At 40.2% G+C, this 24700-nt stretch overlaps 1 protein-coding gene across 7 annotated transcripts in view; it reads right to left on the bottom strand.

Moving 5' to 3' along the window:
• Positions 1-24700, bottom strand: part of SLC18B1 (solute carrier family 18 member B1) — a 47719-nt gene that overhangs the window by 11225 nt on the left and 11794 nt on the right. For 2 of the 7 annotated variants that reach the window (XM_079939256.1, XM_079939257.1), the window contains exons 1-7: positions 17142-17312; positions 15820-15959; positions 8499-8594; positions 8106-8179; positions 7236-7383; positions 4928-5084; positions 860-996 (exon numbers count right to left, since the gene is read on the bottom strand). In XM_079939256.1, coding sequence (XP_079795382.1) covers positions 860-996; positions 4928-5084; positions 7236-7383; positions 8106-8179; positions 8499-8594; positions 15820-15959; positions 17142-17184 — 795 coding nt within the window. In that variant the 5' untranslated portion in view covers positions 17185-17312. The other 5 variants (XM_079939259.1, XM_079939260.1, XM_079939262.1 and 2 more) reach the window with 3 other exon arrangements.

Consider the following 24700-nt stretch of genomic DNA (forward strand, 5'->3'; position numbering starts at 1 on the left):
CTGCAGCTAGTAGATTTCTGTCTTTATAAACACAGATTAATTCTCCAGGATAATTAACTATCAGACTTAGTAATTTATTGCATTATTTATTAATAATCTTTTTTCAAAAATATCTAAGAACAAATTGCTATAACATCAAACTTTAAAATTCAGTATATAATTTTCAGCATTAAAAAGATGGAGGGCTTCCCTGGTGGCGCAGTGGTTGAGAGTCCACCTGCCGATGCAGGGGACGCGGGTTCGTGGCCCGGTCCAGGAGGACCCCACATGCCGCGGAGCAGCTGAGCCCGTGAGCCATGGCCGCTGAGCCTGCGCGTCCGGAGCCTGTGCTCCGCAGCGGGAGAGGCCACAACGGTGAGAGGCCCGCATACCAAAAAAAAAAAAAAGATGGAGAGAGATTCTTGGTTCCTTTCTCTCATCTCAGATTAATATAGCCCACAGTCTTTTGAATATGTATGCAATAGACTAAAAAGTAAATGGACCCAGAGGGGATCTGTTAGAAAAGAAGGGACACCTCACATTAAATGAGCCACTAAGTATCCCAAATGCCTCACTGGAATCAAAACAGAGGAAAGTATCCTTATTAAGCAGCCAGGATGTTGCCCAAGCCAGACCTATGATGACTCGAGCAAGGCCTTGGAAAAAGGAGACCAGATGAAAGGCTTCTTTCATTTACACCAAATCAGACCCCTAGTTATAGGGACATCACAGAGGGAAGGTACAGGCTGTCTTGGTGAGTAGCTGTCATTCTGCCTCCTTCTTGAAGCCACTCCTAGGATTTTCCATCAAGCAGGGCCCAAGAGCAAGCAATTATGTCCACCCGCTACAATGGGGAGGTCTGCATCACCAGCATACTCACCTTCTCCAAAACAAAGAGGGACAGCGTAGGATCAAGGAAGCCAAAACCTGAGCTGAGTGAGGTAATGACGAAGGATATAAAGGCAACCTTGGGTAAAATGATGAGTTTCCAGAATGAGTGTTTCCCTGGATCAGACTCTGTGGGGTAAAAATAAAAAAAGAAATTAAAGAAAATTGCTTAACTTTATCTTTCAATCTATTTTGAAAAGTAAAATTGGTAAGGTCACCTTTATCCAGTAATCAAAATAACCACACTTTTGAGTTTGCCTAAAATTTGCATATAAGTTATTCAAACCTAGAGGCCATTTCAGTGTTCTTAAAAATAATTTCTCTAATTCAAAAAGAATCAACTGGAATCAGAGTGTGAGAAGAAGCAGTCTTGGTTACGGGTCATAACCTAGAAGTCAGTGAGGCCTTCCCAGATGGGGTAGAGAATATGTAAAGTTTGATTTGGTGCATAGGAAAAGCCAGACGTTTTATCAGGGAACAATGTGTGTGTGCTGAGGAGGAATCTGAGTTAATCAAAAATACAAAACAACTTTTTTCTGCTCGTGAAAAAAAACACTGGATTGAAAGGGATGCTCGGGACTTCCTTGGCAGTCCAGTGGTTAGGACTCCCTGCTTCCACTGCAGGGGGCATGGGTTCGATCCCTGGTCAGGGAACTAAGATCCTGCATGCCGTGTGGTATGGCCAAAAAAAAATGAGATGCTACTGAATCATGTGTACATTCCATTTGGCAGTAAAGGTCAGTTGAACAGCAACCTCAAGTCCTGCCATTCCAACAGCAACACAACTTCTGCACCATCCCAAGCACCAGGTATGGTGTTCCCAAGCCGCCAATCATATCCTACAACTCCCTTCTTTTTCCCCTGCTAATTTTTCAAGTTCTATTCACTCTGTAAAGTCTGGCTGTGACCCTAATTACCCCACAAATTTTACTTCTGTTTCCTACTGCACTTCTAATCTATACCATGTAATTTAGCACTTAAACTGTATTTCATTTTACGTGGTTTACTACTGTTTGATGACTTTCCTATCTTCCAACTAATTTACTGAACAAAATCTATGCTGAGTCAGATACCATGCAAAATGCTGGGCAGACAAAGGCAAAGGAGACAAACCCAGACCCTGACCTCACAGAGAAGATACAGTAAGGTGTGGAGAGAGCTAGGATGGAGCTAGGAGGGTATGGATTGGAGCATATGAGAGGGTTGCCTTAAAAAAACAGGGAAAGCTGTTTAGGAAACTTTTCCAAAAGTAGTACTATCTAAGTTGCTGCCTAAAAGATGAGCTTGAGAGGAACAAGCAAAGAAGGAGGAAAGAATAATCCAGGCATATTATCCAGGAATGGCTCATTCCAAGACTCAGAAGTGAGGGAAAACTATTCTGTTTGAGGAAATGAAAGAGCAGAAGCAAAGGTGGAGGATGGAAATTGGAGGGTAGGGAAGAGAGATCACATTGGAGAAGGATGTAGTGATAAGATTATGCAGCACTTGTAAAATAGGCTAAGAAGCCCGGGAAATCACTAGACACTGCAAACAAAGACTGAGAATCAGATTTGTGGTTTAAAGAGACCCCTCTGTGGTCTCCTGGGAAATGCAGACAGGGGGACGAGTTAGGAGACTGTGCACTGAGCCAGGCCAGGAAGCTCTCTGAGGGCCAAATCAGCACTGACATATCCTCATTTCTCCAAAAGCACCCACCACAGTTCATTCCTCAATAAATTCTTGGTGAATAATGATCCAGTAGGGAGCAAAGTACCAGAAAAGCATAAAGTGTGGTTCAACTATTTTAAGTACTACACTTGGACTTTGTCAGGAGATGAGGGATAAAGTTAAACTGTGGTGTTAGTTTCTTAACTATTAGCCAAATATTCAATGATGAACCAATTGTGAGCCCAGCCTAGGATGTTTAACTACAGATTTGACTTAGAACAGGGATAGGCACCACCATGTGGCTCAGTGTGGCCGTGCCAGCAGGGAGACTTCATTGGGTATGGATTTTGGACTGTATATTACAGATGTTTATTAGTCACCTTTAAAATATAAATGATAAAAGATCAACTGTAATCAATTACATTTATTATGCATATAGAAGGTATTATGGATGTATGGTATAAGACAAATTATTATGGCATAAATGGTCCCTTTCTCTAAATCCAGTGGGAAAGGGGATTATCGCAATAAGAACATACAGGAACATACATGAAAATGAACACATAATGAGTTTAACTAAGCTGCTGATGAAGCCCAAGCAATGAAAACTTATGGTGATACCTACTTCCAGAGGCACGTGACAAAATCACCTGGGAAGCTTTTCCAAGCTACTCAGGTATTCTCTCTGCTTCCTCCAATTCTGATACATTCTTCTTGGAGGGACAGAACTCCATGGTTGACAATGCCTGCCACAGGAAACTGCTCTTAGAGATGAGGAAGTGGTGTGGCCCTCAGGTGTGAAGGGGCAGGAAAAATGCAGAGCACTGTGGCACTAGTGACTTAGCATTTAGATCATTGATTGAGAAGGTTCAGAAAAACTTCCCAGAAGAGATCATACAAATTAAGTTTTGAAGGATGAGTAGGAGTTAGGTAGAGTAGAAGTGGGAGATAGTTCAACTCACGTGACTCCCCTGCTGACACCTAACAACAGCTCCTAGTGGCTTTCAGGATAAAGCTCTCATTTCATGGATTTAGGGATTTTTATTAAGAGGATTGTCATGTACTTGACTGTGTTTTAAAAATATTTCTTTAGTGCAGTATGGAAGAGGTGACTTGGCGAGCAGATATAAAGGATGAGAGAGAGGGAGGGACCGAAGTTGACTCTTAGACACCCAAACCTAAAGCTACATTGTTCATGGGTCTAGAAGCAGTTAAATGAGTGAGGTGGAACCTATAGAACAAAATTCTGCCAATATCATCAAAATAAAAGGAAATTTAATTTTCTAGCTTCTATCTATAAGCTTTCCTAAAACATTAATATTTAAAGGTACTCAATGGGAACCCCTAAATCAATATTTATACCCTTAACATTATCAATTTTTGAGATTTAAAAAAAATACCAGATTTTTCCATTCAATCTAAAGAGAAGATCCTTCTTTAGATAAACAGAAAGTTTGCCAAACCATTTTAAATGGGCAAAAGACCTAAATAGACATTTCTCCAAAGAAGATATACAGATTGCCAACAAACACATGAAAGAATGCTCAACATCACTAATCATTAGAGAAATGCAAATCAAAACCACAGTGAGGAATTACCTCACACCAGTCAGAATAGGCATCATCAGAAAATCTACAAACAACAAATGCTAGAGAGGGTGTGGAGAAAAGGGAATCCTCTTGCACTACTGATGGGAATGTAAATAGATACAGCCACTATGGAGAACAGTATGGAGGTTCCTTAAAAAACTAAAAACAGAATTACCATATGACCCAGCAATCCCACTCCTGGGCATATACCCTGAGAAAACCATAATTCAAAATGAGTCATGTACCACAATGTTCATTGCAGCTCTATTTGCAATATCCAGGTCATGGAAGCAACCTAAGTGTCCATAGACAGGTGAATGGATAAAGAAGATGTGGTACATATATACAATGGAATATTACTCGGCCATAAAAAGGAAAGAAATTGGGTCATTTGTAGTGAGGTGGATGAACCTAGAGTCTGTCATACAGAGTGAAGTGAGTTAGAAAGAGAAAATACTGTATGCTAACACATATATATGGAATCTAAAAAAAAAAAAATGGTTCTGATGAACCTAGTGGCAGGACAGGAATAAAGATGCAGACGTAGAGAATGGACTTGAGGACACAGGGTGTGGGGAAGGGGAAGCTGGGACAAAGTGAGAGAGTGGCATGGACATATATACACTACCAAACGTAAAATAGATAGCTAGTGGGAAGCAGCCGCATAGCACAGGGAGATCAGCTCGGTGATTTGTGACCACCTGGAGGGGTGGGATAGGGAGGATGGGAGGGAAAGGCAAGAGGGAGGAGATATTGGTCTCCTACAAAAGCATAAAAATACTTAAATTTAAGGTTCTTAAAGTGAGTAATATATGAGGCCTTACCATAATTAGGTAAAATACACATGTTGAGGGGAACCATCAGCAGAACTATGCATCCCAGAAGAATGAAAGGCACCTCATAGCCAAAGGATTGATACAATAAGCCACCCAAAGGAGGCCCTAGTACTAGACCCAGTCCAGAAAAAGACTCAACACTTCCCTACAAATGGGAAAACGAAAGAAAATTGAGTTAATATGTTTTGTTTGAAAAATGAACAAAGATTTAATGGGCAGGATCTGAAAAAAATTCTATCCACTTTACAATTTATACACATACCACACACACACCCAAGATGGACCAAAAATTTAAACATACATATTAAAATCATATAAGTACTAGAAAAATTAAAAATGAGAGTTTTTTGTTTTCTAATCCTTATGGTGAGGTAAATTTTCTAATTATGACATAAAAACTTAGAAGACACAAAAGAAAAGACTGATAAATCTGATTACATGAAAGTATGAAAAACTATGAATGGCAAAAAAAAATCAAAAGACAAATGAAGAATGGGGAAAAAATATTGACAAAGAACTAATTTCCCAAATGCATCACAAGAGCAACTACTAATCAATGAGAAAAATCAACAATCCTATGGGAGGAACTTCCCTGGTGGTGCAGTGGTTAAGAATCTGCCTGCCAGGCTTCCCTGGTGGCACAGTGGTTGAGAGTCCGCCTGCCAATGCAGGGGACACGGGACATGCCCCGGTCCGGGAAGATCCCATGTGCCGTGGAGTGGCTGGGCCCGTGAGCCATGGCCGCTGAGCCTGCGCGTCCGGAGCCTGTGCTCCGCAGCGGGAGAGGCCACAGCAGTGAGAGGCCCGCGCACCGCAAAAAAAAAAAAAAAAAAAAAAAGAATCTGCCTGCCAATGCTGGGGACACGGATTGGATCCCTGGTCCGGGAAGATCCCACATGCCGTGGAGGAACTAAGCCCATACGCCACAACTACTGAGCCCACGAGCCACAACTACTGAGCCCGCATGCCACAACTACTGAAGCCCACGCACCTAGAGCCCATGCTCCGCAACAAGAGAAGCCACTGCAATGAGAAGCCCGTGTACCACAACAAGCAGTAGCCATTGCTTGCCGCAACTAGAGAAAGCCTGCGTGCAGCAACGAAGACCCAATGCAGCCAAATAAATAAATAAACATATTTTAAAAAATTTAGAGAAAAGAAAAAACACAATCCTATGGGAAAATGGGAAAATGTTGTAAATAGACTGTTGACACATAAAATGAAATACAACTAGCTCTAATGTGAACTGGCCATCTCTAAGTTGCAGGACAGCAAAGGCACACTCCAAACATGTTTAGCCACAAAACCTTGTCTTACAGAGCATGTCAATGGATTAGCATCCTTCTGAACCCTTCTTGAGAAATGTAAAGAGTACACCTGTTACAGTGGCCACCATTGCATGGCAAATGACTACAGAACCTAAAGTGAATCTATACAGATATATATACATACATATATATATATATACTTACATGGGTGTATAAATATATGTGTACATATATTTAATAAAAGTGTGAAGATTTATATTTATACAGCAAACAGTTTACCTGAGTGTCAAAACTTTCAAACTGCAGTATTAATATGGGTAAATGGGAGAATCCTTGGTACTGAGCTGATTAGACCCTGAGGTCTCTGAGGGTGGTGCCTGCTCTGTGATGCAAACCAGGAGTCCTTCGGGGATGTCTGGGTCCAGAGGAGTGAGCTATGGGAAAGGCTAGTTGGGATCAGGGAGACAGCAGCCAAGAGCTAGGACAGGAACCTGGTATGTCTCTAATACCTGGTGTCGAGGCGCGGAGGCAATATATGAGAATGTACGCCAATACGATGCTACCAGGCTCTGGATTTTTTTGGTAAAATAAGAGGGCGCTCCTCAGACTGACTGCACAGAAGCAGTTATGGACTTCAGAATGATCTCTAAGGTCCTTTCCGTGAACCTGGGAAAAGTGGAGGAAGGACTCTAGTATAAATCTGCTTCAGGCGGCCTAGCTACAATCTAGGCTATAGAGAGACAACAAAATACTATTAGAGAGGGTTTTTCATTTTTTAAGGGGTAAAAAGAACATTTGGTTTTGCCCATTCAGGGGCTTCTAAGCCCAGGAAGAGCACCTAAGTAGACTAAGGGTATATTTATTGACAGCTTGCTGCTACAGGCAGAAATTGGGGTAAAAGGTAACAAAAACAGAAAGTAGAAAAAAGGCAGGTCTAGAAGAATGGGCCCCAGGTTTAACTTGAAAGGCCAAATAAATATTTTAGCCTACACTAAAAGGAAAATAGGAAAAGTGTATAAAATACCTACCATTACTGTAGCCACGTTATTTGGAAAAGCCTTTGCAAGGATAGAAGAAGATGCGGTTATTGCTGCAGCAAAACTGATTGCGTCAATTATTCTCACTAGAAAACACATAGCAATAAACACGGGTCCTTCTGGAACTTGGTCCAATACACTAAAAAAAGAATAAGATGACTCTCAAGTGCCAAATTGATTTTGATTTTTTTTTTAACTGTACTCACTGAAAACAGTAGTACCTCAACCACAGTTATTAAAATAAATCTCTTCAGAATACAAATTTTTTAAGAGTTTCTTTGTTATATTTTTAGTAGGAAGAATCTGAGTCATAATGACAGCCTCATTGCGCTTTTTTACTGATATATTTGATGCCCTAAATAATAATCCTAAGTAGGCCTTTTGAAAAATGTAGAGCCACTCTGATAAGAACATACGTAGAAAGCCTTCTTAGTTTTAGGTCTCCCCCCAAACATAAAAAAAACACAGGAAGAGGAAAGCAAAACCAGGAACCTGAGAAAGATTTCTGATGACATTATCTTAACATTTGTATCCTTATGTTCTTCAGCTGATTCTTTAGGTAAGAAATTCACCTTTCTGCTTAAGCCAAAAAGTTTTTGTGACTCAGAAAAGGGAGTTAAGTTTCTGTCTCTCACGATCACAGGAGTCCTAAAGAACAGATTCAGCAGCCGGCTTAATGGTGATCCCCTAGAGGACTCCTTTCTTAAGATCAATGTCATTCATTCCATTCACTGTATCATTCAACTCCCTTCAACATTAGTCACATGGTATTGACTGATTTACATAAACCATTAACATTTTAAACTGAAGATAAATTATGAAATCTCTTCAAGATCCCAAACATATCAGAACATGACTTACCCAAAGAGAACTGTAACTCCTCCTGAGACAGACATTCCTGCTACAAACATAAATTTTGCTCCAATATGTACAAGCTATAATAAATGTCAAAGAAAAGTGTAAATTGATGACTGCTACAAGTCTATAGTGACATAAACAAATCCACTGTATCAGGAAACAAAAGATTTGGGGAAGATATGTACAGTTAACAAAACATTATAAGTCTTTAATGGAATGACAACATGCATTGCTTACAAACATGGAAGAAGTTAAAAATCAATCAACTTTAAGAATGGAACTGTCAACTGAAGCATGATTCATAAAATATAATGGTGGTTATTTCTGTATCAGTGGAAGTTCTAGACTAGTAAATTAGAATAACTCATTACACAATTTTAAAAAATTAATACTTACATATTTTCCAAATACCAAAGATGCCAGCAAGTTAAACAAAGCATAACATCCAAAGATCATACCAATAACTGTATTGCTGGCTCCCTTCTTTTCAGCCTTTAAAGAAACAGAAAAGAAAACAAAGTTTGAAAGGCAAATTAGCACCAATATAGAAAAATGGAGCTATTAGATCAGAGCATCATCTTCTTGTAACCTTTACCTGTAGAGTAATTTCAAAGATTATTATTTTAAAATAAACAGGGTGAGGAAGGAAAGGACACTATTAAACCTAGTCTCTGACATGAAAGTAATTCACTCACCAAGCCTATAAAAAATTGTTAGCTTTACGATCTTGAGAGAAAAAAGAACAAAGCTGGAGGAATCACACTTTTTGATTTCAAAAATAAGTTACAAAGGTACAGTAATTAAAACAGTGTGTTACTGGCATAAAGACAGACATATAGACCAATGGAACAAAATAGAAAGCTCAGAAATAAACCCACATAAATATGGTCAATTGATCTTCCACAAGTGTGCCAAGGACACACAATGGGGAAGAGATATTCTCTTCGACAAATGGTGTTGGGAAAACTGGATACCCACATGCAAAAGAATGAAATTGGACTCCTATCTTACACCACTCACAAAATAATCTCAAAGCAAATTAAACATATAATCTGAAACTGTTACACTTCTGGAAGAAAACAGGGGGTGAGGGCTTCTTGACATCGATCTTGGCAATGATTTCTTGGATTTGACACCAAAATCTTAGGCAACAAAACAAATCAGACAAATGGAACTACATCAAACTAAAAATCTTCACAGCAAAGGAAACAATCAACAGACTGAAAAGGCAACCTACAGAATGGAAGAAAGTATTTGTAAACCACCTCTATATAAGGGGTTAATATCCAAAATATGTAAGAATCTCCTACAACTCAATAGTCCAAAACACCACCACAAAGAACCTGATTTAAAAATGAGCAAAGAAGGTGAACAGACATTTCTATAAAAGAGATACAAATGGCCACCAGATATATGAAAAGCTGCTCAAGATCGCTAATCGTCAGGGAAATGCAGATTAAAATCATAATGAGATATCATCTCGAACCAGTTAGGATGACAACTATTGAAAAAAACAAAAGATAACAAGTGTTGATGAGGATGTGGAGAAATTGGAACCTTATACACTGTTGGTGGGAATGCAGAATAGTGCAGCCACTATGGAAAACAATATGGAGGATCCTGAAAACATTAAAAATAGAACTACCATATAATTCAGCAATCCCTCTTCTGAGTATATATCCAGAAGAATTGAAAGCAGGGTCTCAGATATATCTGCACCTCCCATGTTCACTGCAGTATTATTCGAAATAGCCAAGATGATATAGAAACAACACAAATGTCCATTGATTGATGAATAGATAAAGAAAATGTGGTATACACATAAAATGGAATATTATTCAGCCTCAAAAAGAAGGAAATTTTGGCATTTGCAACAACATGGATGAACCTTGAGGAAATTATGCTAAGCGGAGTAAGCCAGTCATAGAAGAACAAACGCTACATGATTCCATTTATATGAAGTATCTTGGGGCTTCCCTGGTGGCGCAGTGGTTGAGAATCTGCCTGCTAATGCAGGGGACACGGGTTCGAGCCCTGGTCTGGGATGATCCCACATGCCGTGGAGCAACTGGGCCCGTGAGCCACAACTACTGAGCCCGCGCGTCTGGAGCCTGTGCTCCGCAACAAGAGAGGCCGCGATAGTGAGAGGCCCGCGCACTGCGATGAAGAGTGGCCCCCGCTTGCCACAACTAGAGAAAGCCCTCACATAGAAACGAAGACCCAACACAGCAAAAATAAATAAATTAATAAACTCCTACCCCCAACATCTTCTAAAAAAAAAAAATGGGCAGAAGACCTAAATAGACATTTTTCCAAAGAAGACATACTGATGGCCAAGAAGCACATGAAAAGCTGCTCAACATCACTAATTATTAGAGAAAATGCAAATCAAAACTACAGTGAGGTATCACCTCACACCAGTTAGAATGGGCATCATTAGAAAATCTACAAACAACAAATGCTGGAGAGGGTGTGGAGAAAAGGGAACCCTCTTGCACTGTTGGTGGAAATGTAAATTGATTCAGCCACTATGGAGAACAGTATGGAGGTTCCTTAACTAAAACAGAATTATCGTATGATCCAGCAATCCCACTACTGGGCATATACCCAGAAAAAACGATAGTTCAAAAACACACATGCACCCCAATGTTCATTGCAGCAGTATTTACAATAGCCAGGTCATGAAAGCAACCTAAATGCCCACTGACAGATGAATATATAAAGCCATAAAATGGGATGAAATCAGCTCATTTGTAGAGATGTGGATGGACCTAGAGACTGTCATACAGAGAGAAGTAAGTCAGAAAGAGAAAAACAAATATCGTATATTAATGCATATATGTGGAATCTAGAAAAATGGTACAGATGAACCAGTTTGCAAGGCAGAAATAGAGACACAGATGTAGAGAACAAACGTATGGACACCAAGGGGGGAAAGTGGACGGGGGCATGAACTGTGAGATTGGGATTGACATATATACACTAATATGTATAAAATAGATAACTAATAAGAACCTGCTGTATAATAAATAAATAAAATTAAATTTTTTTAAAAAAGGAGAAACACACAGGAGGAAGGTTTGAGTGCAAATAAATTAAAAAATCACTTTGCTGGTCAAAAAAACTCAAGAACAGGAAGCTCCTTAAGCTGGCACATGAGTCATCCCAAAGACTGTTCAGTGTGGTTCTGTTTCTAACACCCACTCTCAACCACCTGACAGTTCAGAGAAGATGAAGTTTCCTTTCCTGACATCAATAACACAGATGAAAGAAGCTCCCCCAGCTCCCGACATTCTCTCTGTTCTCCTGAAACATTTGGAGTAGTTTATTGCCCATCAATGATCCCTATTAATATTTGTAGCCTATTCTATCAGTGAGCTCCTAAATTTGCTACAGATGATATAGTATTTATTCTAAATCTACTTCTTTTGAACTTCAAATGCTACTATTAGTTGTGATGTACAAATGAATAGACAAAAGGTTTGAAAACCTTTTTAAAACCCTGGAACTATGGTAGATCCTTAGATCAGGTTCTAGCTATAACCATGTAAGGGGTTAAAATATGAGTTTAATTTCTTAAAGATAAGATTGGCAACTTGGCATACCATGAAGCACTAAGCCTGAAACACACATCTGTCCTCTCAGGCAGTCAGGAATCATTTACCGAGCACCTTCTATGCATCACGCGTGGTACCCAGGAGCCAGCAGTGAATAGCTATGGTCAGAAGATCCGACTTAGATTCATCCTTCTGCCAGAGCTTCAGCTCTTCCACAAATCACTTTACTCTGAATACAGAAATGCATGTGCATACACACACTCCCTTTAAAATCCGTCCTCGACAACAGCCATAATTCTATTTCTTTACCTTTTCTCCCTAACTACAATTTTAAGATAAAAATTTACTTTATTGCTTCCCATATGAAGTTATGATCATCATTCAAACCTTGTCTTTTAAAGAAAATGTTCTTCTTATGTTATTATGTCTCTAAATAAACCCTACAGTTCTCAAAGCAGCATACCACAGGAAATCAGATAGGTGAACCCTACTTTTCATGGCTAAACTATAGGCAGGAAAGGTCCCCTCACTCTAGGAAGCACCCCCTACCCCTGAAGTGTGGTCCCTAAGTGCCTGGTGGTGGGAGACAGTGGAGAAGTTGAACCCAGAGCATTGTAGAAACTGCTTGGGCAGGATTTCAGCCCATAATTCTATGAGACTCAGGATTAGCCATTCCCCTTCCATTACTAATCATCACACGAGATAATGGTGTGGAGAAAAGAGAGATCTCACTATGAACGATGCCTTCATTGGTATCCTAGCAAAAGGTTACACTGTGTGTAGACAGGAACACAGAGTCCACATTTCTACTACACAAAGGTCAGGTGGTGTTACGGGGTTCATTGTGTCCCTCAAACTTCTTATGTTGATGTCCTAACTCTCAGTACCTCAGAACGTAACCTTATTTGGAGATATAGTTTTTGCAGGGGTAATCAGTTTAAATGAGGTCGTTAAGGGTGGAGTCTAATCCAATATTACTCATATCTTTGTAAAAAGGGGAAATTTCTTCACAGAGACACGTGTAGAGGGAAGATGGTATGAAAGGACACACGGAGAAGTTGGCCATCTACAAGCCAGAGAGAGAGGTCTGGGACAGATCTTCCCCTCACGGCCCTCAGAAGGAACCAGCCTTGCCAATGACACCTTGATTTTGGACTTCTAGCCACCAGAACTGTGAGACCATAAATTTCTGTTGTCCCCAGTCTGTGGTACTTTGTTACAACAGCCCTAGTAACATAAAACAGGTACCTTGAAGGGAAGGTATCAACAAAGGGGTGAATTAAGATGTACAAAGAACATTCATTGGTCAAGTCACATCCATGTTCTTTGCTTAATAGCTCTGAAAGGTATTTAATTCTAGAGCCTGGCAGAAAATATACAATAGTCACAGCAACTAACATTTATTGAACCCTCACTATGAGCCACGCTGTTCTATATGGTTTCTAACAACAATTAAATAAGGGATGTATTTTTAGCTGGCCCCATTTTACAGATGAGAACACAGACTTGCAAAAGTTACTTGTGTCATGGTCCCAGCAGTCATGTCAGCTTCCATCTTGCACGGGTTCCCACATTCTCTGTGGAAGCAGGATGGTGACTTAGGATGTCCTAGAATCACATACCACAGCAGTAACTGAATACCACTTTTGGCATGCGGATCCTGCTTCACATTAGGACAGCAAGAACAGCTATTAAAAGCAACTTCTAGTTCACTTATAATCCTCTGCCAAAGAAGGAGGGGGCCACAAAAAGGATGAGTAGAAATAAGAATCCTGTGCCAGAAATTAAGAAGAAGGGCCTTGGGCTTCCCTGGTGGCGCAGTGGTTGAGAGTCCGCCTGCCGATGCAGGGGACATGGGTTCGTGCCCCGGTCCGGGAAGATCCCACATGCCGTGGAGTGGCTGGGCCCGTGAGCCATGGCCGCTGAGCCTGTGCGTCCGGAGCCTGTGCTCCGCAACGGGTGAGGCCACAACAGTGAGAGGCCCGCGTACCGCAAAAAAAAAAAAAAAGAAGAAGGGCCTTGCTCTCCCTTGATCTAGTTGGCTCTAGCTAATAGGAAGGTTAACAGAATACGAAGGAGAAAGAGCAAGTTTTGACAGTGCATTTGTCAACCCTAAGGCTGTTATTAAAAATGAAAAAGAGCCCACTCTTCAAATCTACACCTATTAAAGTTAGAATGCTCTCTCCCCTGCCTCTTGGACGCAATAAACTAAATCAAAAACTTTGAGAAAGAAAAAACAAAAAAGGCACACAGCAACAGCCTCCTTTTCCTTTGTCTGTACTCCACTAAGAGGAATCTAACACTAGGTGCCCTTGCTGAGTTCCAGCTGAACAGGGAAATACCCTTCTAACTTGATGGCCCACTTACTCCCGTTCTTCTCCATCGTAATTCTACAGGCTCCATCCATCACTATTTTTTTCCAAAACCGGTATCTACTCAGTCTACTTACTCTGTCTTGCCCAAGCACCTCTGATGACTTCTTACTGACTACATCTTTGGCCTACATGGAAGGACCCTTGCATTCGAGCACCAACCTGCCTTCTCAGATCCTCTGCTCCCATCGGACCTAACTGAACCCCAGGCCTAAGCCCCACCTTCGTCCGTGCTTCCCTAAGAACACGCTATTTACTTTGCTAATCTCGTGACTATCCCCTGCGGGTTTCTAACCTAGAACACCTCTTTGACTCATCTTAGGGTTATGCCGCCAAGCCCCTTTCAGTATTACTCCTTCTCTCCCTCCCTTCCACACCAGCCAGCCTCTCCCGTGGCAAAATTAACCATTCCCTTCCCTAGAGTCTCCTAACATTTTGGACATCCTCTTCAAGGAGATCCAAATACTCTGCAACTTTTTTTTTTTTTTTGCGGTATGCGGGCCTCTCACTGTTGTGGCCTCTCCCGTTGCGGAGCACAGGCTCCGGACGCGCAGGCTCAGCGGTCATGGCTCACCGGCCCAGCCGCCCCGCAGCACGTGGGATCCTCCCGGACCAGGGCACGAACCCGTGTCCCCTGCATCAGCAGGCGGACTCTCAACCACTGCGCCACCTGGAAAGCCCCTCTGCAACTTTTTGTTGTCATACTTTTTCACTCCCAATGGACAGACGAGAGAGGGACATTTTCCTCATCTTTTTTCCAGCCCTAACACATCCAACGCCTAGCACACTCTAGGGTGGGAAGTCGTTAAATCTCCCATTCCCGTTCAGTAAACGGAATTGAACTGGGCCAGTCACTTAACCTCGGAATCTGTTTCTTCATTTGCAACATTATGAGATTCTGGCTATTCTGCCTATCTTATGGAGTTGCTATGGAAACCAAATGGGATAATGTGTGGGAAAGTACACTGAAAACTAAAAAGCACTTATGGCTACAGAGCTGTACTGCTCCTTTAGCAGAGAAGCCATGTTTCTCATCTTTTGTAGCACACAGAAGGAAGGACCACATGTTATCAAAGAAGTCAGAGGACTGGGAGGGGACCGTGCATCATGAGGCTTTGGCAAAGAGCATGAAGCAAAACACATGGGCAGGTTATCTCCACTCAGCCAAGTCAGTACCATTCCTTCCATACTATACCTCACCAACCTCCAGATTCCAGGTGGATTCTCTAGGGGTTATTCCTTCGAGTCTGTGCCATTATCCATAGACCCTAACACCACATAAAACACTATGATTAGAAGGACCTAATCAATACTAATCAGAATTCCTCCTTGGCACAAACACTGCCACTACATTCCATATGAAATTCAAGTCAGAAAAGGGCATTTAGTGGACCATGCCTTCCTAATTCCAAAATATTAATAAACCCAAACTCCAGGAAACACTGTCTTCACGTAGATCTTTTGCAATAACGTTAAAATCTCAGTTATTCAGTGCACTTCCTTTTTTTTTTTTTTTCAGTTGCAGAAACCAAACACATGAATCAGACTACATGGTAAGCAAAGTAATCCTCAGAAGGTCAATTATACTTAGGTGAATTACTTCCCAAGATGATGTTATTTTTACTGAATTTTTTTTTTCTGGTATCAAATATTCTCTAAGAAGTCTTCTGTTGGCTGAAGTTCTATACATCGTCTTTGCCATATGCAGATTTTTACATCCCCCAAATGAAATATTTCAAAGGCTTTTTAAAAGCACTAATAGTTCATAAGGATATAAAAATGTCTTACCTCTTTGGGGAAAAAAGGTCCAAGGATAGAATAGCACATCATGGAACCTAAGTTAATGGAAGCTGCTGATATCAGTACAAAAATCTGTTCTCTTGAAAGCTGCCTGGATGTCTCCCTTGCACCTCCTGGAGGGCCATCACCTTGAAGGCAAACATGCTGTAATTACAGACATGTAATTGGGGCTACTGATCAAAGTACAGAAATGTCACTTCTGTGCACAGAAATGCACTCAAGATAACATTTGCTGAGCTAAGGGCTATTTTGAATACAGCACATTTGATCAAATGTAACACAATCCCTGTATATCACTGCAATTTTCAAAATATATCACTTTCATTTACATACTATTCCCTATTAGGATTTCAGTGCACAATTTATCAAACCATCTGCTTTGTTTTGCCTTCACCATAAGGTCTATTTCTTTCACCTTTAATAGATTCCTTCAAGAAGGATGAGGCCACAGGGTGCTCTCCAGAGTACTGTTCTCTGAAGTATAGTGTGCTTTCTCAAGTTACTAGCTTCATATGCTACATGGACTCAATCACATTTTGAGCATGTCATGTTAGCGGTTTATTAAGAGGGTACTATTGAAGTCAAGTGAAGTGTAAGTAGGAGAAAATAAGCTAAATCATTCAACTGGAGAATTAATACTTACAATGGCAGCTCCTGGAAAGACAAGTGCCATGAATCTGTAAATCAGTGTTTTACAATAATTACAGGTCTTCTGCATCAATTAATTTAATACTTATTCCCAGGGCTAAATTTCCATTTAATTTAAAGACACGAGGTCATTTACTCAGTTCCAAACATCCAGTAAATCTATTTGCTATTTTTAAATTAAATGGTTTTGAGATAAAAGAAATTTAAGTAAGAAAAGTATATTTGAATTGCTCTGTTTTTTCAGAGGTTGCCATTGTTGTCTAGAAAAAGAAATCTGTGCAACAGGAGGAAGTCTTAAGACTTAAAAATTTTGGTAGTGGATGAGGAAGGGAACTGAGAGAAAGTTAAAGGGGCGAGAGGGACAACAGTGGGGCTCGTTTTCGTTTGTCGAACAGGCACACTTATTTGAATGCATTCTTAAACACATAGTACTTAAACGTAGAGCTACAGAGAGAAAGTCATTAGAGGCCACATCCGCACCACCCCAGTGCGCAAACTTTAACCCTTTCCAGAGAGAAAAAACACGCTGACCCGAGCCCCACTGCCAGGCCCCTCCTTTTCGAATCTCTCGCAAACAAAGCACGCTAAAGCTAATTGAATTGCTGTTAAAGAGACACGACCCAAGCCACAGAGGTACATCCGGCCTCGCTGCTCTCTGTAACCTCCTGGGGGGCGTGGGCCTTCGGGGTCCCCCGACGAGTCCATGGGCAGTGCGCGGACTCCTGCGCCGCAGCTCCCGGGTCCAAGCCCGCACCCTCGGACTCGACCTTGAACGAGCGGAAAGGCGGGCGGCGATTGCTCAGCCGGGCCCAGGCATCCCAGATTCCCTACGGGAAGCGCCCCCGGGAGTTCCACGCGGCCCTAGAGGATAGGGAGGTGCTCCGGGAGGGGGGGCGAGGGCGGGCGGAGGGCGGAGCAAGGAATTTTTTTTTAAGGCATAGGCTGTTTATGTCCACCACTTAGGATGTGCTGTACTTTTTCTCTCTGTATGAGAGGAAAAAAAAAAAAAAAAAAGGATGAGTCTATATTTCATATAGTTGAACCCCCTACCTTAAAATGAGTAAAATTTAGGAATACTAAGAGTAAGAAAGGAAGCTAGGTAGACACAGAAAAGATAGGGAACACCTAAACTTAAAAACACAAATGTGAATTAGAAAATTAGGTTCATAACGACCCCTTTTTTTTTTTTAAGTGAAAGCAAGTTTATTTAGAGAGATACACATTCCATAGGCAGAATGCAGTCCGTCTCAGAAGGCAAGAGCAGCCCAGATTTTTTATTTAAAGTGTGTTATTTTTCGTAGTGGGTAAACGATGTGGTGTTTGTAATCACTGAAGCCAGACATTAGTAACATGGCAATGAATTAACTGATGTGAAGTACCCGGATTAGAAAAATATTTGCAGGAATGCTGAAGACGCATGGCGGAGTGGCTGGGAGTATCCCCCCTGAGGCAGAGGCTCAGTTCAAGGCACTAGTCGGCCCTCTGTATCCTGCTTCTGCATTTCTCGAATTCAACCAAGGAGGGAGGGGACTGAAAATATATTTTTTAATTTTTTTGGAAATTTCCAAAAAACAAAATTTGAATTTGCCAAGCAGTAGCAACGATTTACATATCATTTAAATTCTGTTTACAACTATTTATACATCGTTTACACTGTATTGGGTATTATAAGTAATCTAGAAATGATTTAAAGCAAATGGAAGGGTGTGCTGTAAGATATATGCAAATTCTATGCCATTTTGTATAAGGGACTTGAGCATATGCACTGGGGAACCGATACCCTCTGATACCAAGGGATGACTGTACTAGCTGTATGTGACTTTGGACCACAGGTCAGTTTCTCCATCTGTGTGACTGGGATTATAATGCCTATCTTGTAAGATGGCTGTGAGCACTGGTGATAAACTATGTGAAGGGCTTGGCACTCGAACATGACGGCTGCTATGTTACTCTCACCCTCACAATTTTCTGGCACAAAAAAATAAGAGGCTTCACTTATCTTCAACTTATTTACTATTTGGGAAGGGTTAATGTTTGAAGACTGGGAAATTCTTAACTTGGGGCCAAGGTGAAATAAAGTAACTCAAGACCATTGAGTTACTACCTAGTGCCAAGCATTGCAAGTTCAAAGATAAGTGAGCCCCATCCAGCCTCTGCCCCTAAGCATACATACCTCCTTCTAGCAGATAAAACAGACACTGATTAACAATTTATTATAATGCAATGAGTTCTATAAGAGAAACATATTGGAAGAACTGTTTACTTTGGCTAAATGAGTCCAGGCTGGCTTCCTGAGGAAGTGATGTTACAGTGGGTCTTGAAGATTATGTAAAAATTCCTGGGTGAGCAGGCAGGTTAGAAGAGGTTTTAGAGCCATTCTAAACAGGATTAGCTCTAGCAAAGTTTCCTTGAAGCAGCCTCCAGAATCTTTATGATCTAATCCCTGCCTGTTTCCCCAATCTTATTTTATTCTGCATTCTCGCTCCAGTCTAACATCAAGTTATAGAGGAGAATTTTTTTGAATTACTTCTTTGATGACTACACCCCCCTTTTTTTTCTCTCTCTTTCTGGATTGCTCTTTATGTAGCTATTGGGTCGCTAGACTATTGGGTCCTCTTACTTATTACTCTTTTTCTCTTCTACTTTTCATCTCTTTCTCTCTTTGCTTCATCTTATTGGAAGTTTCCTTAACTTTATGTTCCAATCCTTCAACTGAATTTTTCATTTCTGTTGTCATGTATTTCCCTCTATCCTCATTCCCATTCCCTCCCCATCAGCAATCCTTCTTGCATGTTTAATACAAATTTTTTGTTTTTATATATTTTAATAAAATGCATGTTCTTGTTTTGCATCCATCTACTTTTTTTTTTTTTTTTTTTTTTTTTTTTTGCGGTATGCGGGCCTCTCACTGCTGTGGCCCCTCCCGTTGCGGAGCACAGGCTCCGGACGCGCATGCTCAGCGGCCGTGGCTCACGGGCCCAGCCGCTCCGTGGCATGTGGGATCCTCCTGGACCGGGGCACGAACCCGCATCCCCTGCATCGGCAGACGGACTCTCAACCACTGCGCCACCAGGAAAGCCCACATCCATCTACTTTTAATTTACAATAAGATTTTGTGGTACACATATTCATACTCCTATCTTCCTCTCACATCTAACCTCTCTTCCCATCCTCCTTCCAGATCCTTAGTGTTACGGTCGAAAATATTATCTCATTCGTCTTCTGTGGCTGCTATAACAAATAACCACAAATTTGGAGCTTAAAATAAGCTGCAGTTCTGCAAGCCAGCAGTTCAACATCAATTTCACTGAGCCAAAATCCAAAATGATCTCTTCATCTCAAGATCTTTAACTTAATCACCCTTTTTTCCAAATAAGGTAACATTTATAACTTGCAGGGATTAGGATACGGACATATCTTTGGGATCAATTATCAGCCTACCACAATCACCTATTCATATTTTTATATGTTCATGTAGACATATATACACATGTGAAACATTTTTTCTTTACAAACTAAAATGGAATAATATCGTCTCTGTTTAAATGTCACTTCCTCAGAGTTCATTCTTACCCCATATCAAAACACAGACCCATAACCTTTTTTTTAACATCTTTATTATAGTATAATTGCTTTACAATGTGTGTTAGTTTCTGCCATATAACAAAGTGAATCAGCTATTCATATACATACATATATCCCCATATCCCCTCCCCCTTGTGTCTCCCTCCCACCCTCCCAATCCCACCCTTCATTTTCTGCTTAAATGAGCAAAAGTTGTTTCTTTTAATAGCAACATAACCCTTTGTCCCTTAATCCTTCTTTATTTTTCTTCCTAGCATTTGTAGCAATCAGGGTTCCCTGTTGCTATTAAAAGAAACAACTTTTGCTCATTTAAGCAGACACTGAATGTATCACAGGTTATTAGGTAAGGCACAGGGTTATCAGGAGGATTATGCACACCACTTAGAGGCTACGTGCCTAAAATCACAGCACAGGAGCGGCCCAGTACCCAGACTGCGTCAGCACTGCTGGAGGTAGGCACCAGACACTACAGTCAGAATCTCATCCCTACTCCCCTGGAATGCTGCCCTCCCTGCACCGGGGGGATTTCAGGTGAGGCCATCTGCTTCCACTTACTTGCTTCCATCACGTGTCAAAATCTGGTATGTTTGAAGTCAGGGAGTGAAAATTCTCCAACTTTGCTCTTTTTCAAGAGCAGTCTAAATATTCTGGGTCCTTTGAATTTCAATAGAAATGTTAGAATCAGCTCTCAATTTCTCCAAAAAAACCTGGGGGGGATTCTTATTGGGATTTTGTTGACTCTATAGATCAATTTAGAGAGAACTGACATCCAATTAATATTGTTTTTTTATTCATGAACGTGATATATCTCTCCACTGACATCAATCTTCTTTAATTTCTTTCAGAAATGTTTTGCAGTTGTCATTGTAGAGGTATCTATGACATGCCTCACGTCAAGTTATTCCTAAATATTTTGGTTTTAGAAGTTATTAAAATGGATTGTTTTACATTAACTTTTCCAATCACTTGTTGATTATATATAAAAGTAAATTAATTTTTATATTAATTTTGTATCCTGCTAAATTTCCTCATTAGTTCAAACAGTTGTTTTATAGATTCTTTTAGATTTTCTGTATAATCATGTCATATATGAATGAGTTTTACTTCTTCCTTTCTGAAGTGTATGCTTTCATTTTTCACTTACTTTATTGCACTGACTAGGATTACCAGGAAAATGTTGAATAGAAGGGTTGAGAATGGAGATACTCACTTTGTTCCCAATCTTAGGAAGAAAACACTAGGTCTTCTACCATTAAGTATGAGGCTAGCTGTCGATTTTTCATATGTACATTTTATCAGATTGAGGAAATTCTCATATTTCTAATGTATTGAGGGACATTAACATGAATTGGTGTTGGATTTTTATCAGAAGTGTCTTTTGAATTTATTGTAAATAATTTTTCTTATTTATTTTTCTGATATGATAAACTGATCAATTTTCTACTGTTAATCCAACCTTGCATTCTTGGGATAAACCCAATTTAGGACATACAGTATTATCTTTTTTATATAAGGTGGGTTCAATTTGCTAAATTGGATAAGGATTTTTTACCTATGCTTATGAGTAATGTTGTCTTGTAATTTTCTTTTCTTTTGTCAGGTTTTGGTATCATGGTAATCCTGGACTTGTAAAACAAGATGGAAGTTTTGCCTACTCCCAATATTTTCTGGATGAGTTTGTATGAGATTAGTGTTATTTTTTCCTTAAATGTCTGATAGAATTCACCAGCGAAACCACTGCTTTCACTTTCTTTTGACTTATTTTGCCCTTATTTTTTATACTTTAGAAACATATCATTGATGTTAGCCCTTTCTTCTTTTCTAATATTAGCACAAAAGGTTTTAAATTTCTCTCTATGCACTACATCCTGCAAATTATCATATAATTTGAAATATTTTCTAATTTTCCTTATTTATTTATTTTTCCCATGGATTAATAAGAAGTGTGTTTCTAATTTTCAATTATTGGGGGATTTTCCAGATATCTTTATATTATTGATTTCTGATTTAATTTTATTGTGGAATATTTCTATCCTGGAAATTTCAATCTCTTAAAATTTATTGAAAGTTGTCTTATAGCATGGCATGCATCCATCTTTGTAAACCGTATCATGTGCACTTAAAAATAATAATATTCTACTGTTGTTGGATGTAGTATTTTATAAAAGTTATTAGGTCAGAGTGATAGATTTTTTCATACTTTCTATGATCTTACTTATTTTGTCTAATTTTTCTGTCAATTGCTAAGAGGGAGATGTTCAAATCTCCAACCATAATTTTGAGTTTGTTTCTCATACCATTTAATTTCTGCATATATATATATATATATATATATATATATATATTTGTTATGTCTCCCCAGTGAACTTGCTCATTTGTCATTTCTGATTGTGAAATACCTCTATCATTAGTAATAGTTTGGAAGTATATTTTATCTGATATTAACATAGTCACTACAGCCTTTTTGTTTATTGGTTGCATGGTATATCTTTTCTCATCCTTTTATTCTTAAACTATTTAAAAATGCATCTCTTCCAGTTTCAAGATTGGTTCAAGATGGCTGAATAGAAGGACATGTGCTCACTCCGTCTTGTGAGAGCACCGGAACCACAACTAACTGCTGAACAATCAACAACAGGAAGACACTGGAACTCACCAAAAAAGATACCCCACATCCAAAGACAAAGGAGAAGCCACAGTGAGACGGTAGGAGGAGTGCAATCACAATAAAATAAAATCCTATAACTGCTGGGTGGGTGACTTACAAACTGGAGAACACTTATACCACAGAAGTCTACCCACTGGAGTGAAGGTTCTGAGCCCCACATCTGGTTTCCCAACCTGGGGGTCCGGCAACGGGAGGAGGAATTCCTAGAGAATCAGATTTTGAAGTCTAGTGGGATTTCATTGCAGGACTTTGACAGGACTTGGGGAAACAGAGACTCCACTCTTGGAGGGCACACACAAAGTAGTGTGTGCATCGGGACCCAGGGGAAGGAGCAGTGACCCCGGGGGAGACTGAACCAGACCTACCTGCTAGTGTTGGAGGGTCTCCTGCAGAGGCGGGGGGTGGCTGTGGCTCACTGTGAGGACAAGGACATTGACAGCAGAAGCTCTGGGAAGTACACCTTGGCGTGAGCCCTCTCAGAGCCCACCATTAGCCCCACCAAAGAGCTGGGTAGGCTCCAGTGTTGGGTCGCCTCAGGCCAAACAACCAACAGGGAGGGAACCCAGCCCCACCCATCGGCTGACAAGTGGATTAAAGTTTTACTGAGCTCTGCCCACCAGATCAACACACAGCTCTACCCACCACCAGTCCTGCCCATCAGGAAGCTTGCACAAGCCTCTGAGATAGCCTCATCCACCAGAGGGCAGACAGCAAAAGCAAGAAGAACTATAATTCTGCAGCCTGTGGATCAAAAACCACATTCACAGGAAGACAGACAAGATGAAAAGGCAGAGGACTTTGTATCAGATGAAGGAACAAGATAAAAACCCAGAAAAACAACTAAATGAAGTGGAGATACGCAATCTTCCAGAAAAAGAATTCAGAATAATGATAGTGAAGATGATCCAGGACCTCGGAAAAAGAATGGAGGCAAAGATCGAGAAGATGCAAAAAATGTTTAACAAAGACCTAGAAGAATTAAAGAACAAACAAACAGAGATGAACAATACAATAACTGAAATGAAAAATACACTAGAAAGAATCAATAGCAGAATAACTGAGGCAGAAGAATGGATAAGTGATCTGGAAGACAGAACGGTGGAATTCACTGCTGCGGAACAGAATAAAGAAAAAAGAATGAAAAGAAATGAAGACAGCCTAAGAGACCTCTGGGACAACATTAAAGCAACAAGATTTGCATTAGAGGGGTCCCAGAAGGAGAAGAGAGAGAGAAAGGACCCGAGAAAATATTTGAAGAGATTATAGTGAAAAACTTCCCTAACATGGGAAAGGAAATAGCCACCCAAGTCCAGGAAGTGCAGAGAGTCCCTGGCAGGATAAACCCAAGGATAAACATGCCGAGACACATAGTAATCAAATTGACAAAAATTAAAGACAAAGAAAAAGTATTAAAAGCAACAAGGGACAAATGACAAATAACATACAAGGGAACTCCCATAGGGTTAACAGCTGATTTCTCAGCAGAAACTCTACAAGCCAGAAGGGAGTGGCACAATATACTTAAGGTGATGAAAGGGAAGAACCTACAACCAAGATTACTCTACCCGGCAAGGATCTCATTCAGATTCGATGGAGAAATCAAAAGCTTTACACAGAAGCAAAAGCTAAGAGAATTCTGCACCACCAAACCACCTCTACAACAAATGCTAAAGGAACTTCTCTAAGTGAGAAACACAAGAGAAGAAAAGGACCTGCAAAACAAACCTATAATTATTAAGAAAATGGTTATAGAAACATACATATTGATAATTACCTTAAATGTGAATGGATTAAATGCTCCAACCAAAAGACAGGCTCATTGAAAGGATACAAAAACAAGACCCATATATATGCTGTCTACAAGAGACCCACTTCAGACCTAGGGACACATACAGACTGAAAGTGAGAGGATGGAAAAAGATATTCCATGCAAATGGAAATCAAAAGAAAGCTGGAGTAGCAATAGTC

This window comes from Stenella coeruleoalba, assembly GCF_951394435.1.
Source record: "Stenella coeruleoalba genome assembly, chromosome: 12".
Lineage (NCBI taxonomy): Eukaryota > Metazoa > Chordata > Mammalia > Artiodactyla > Delphinidae > Stenella > Stenella coeruleoalba.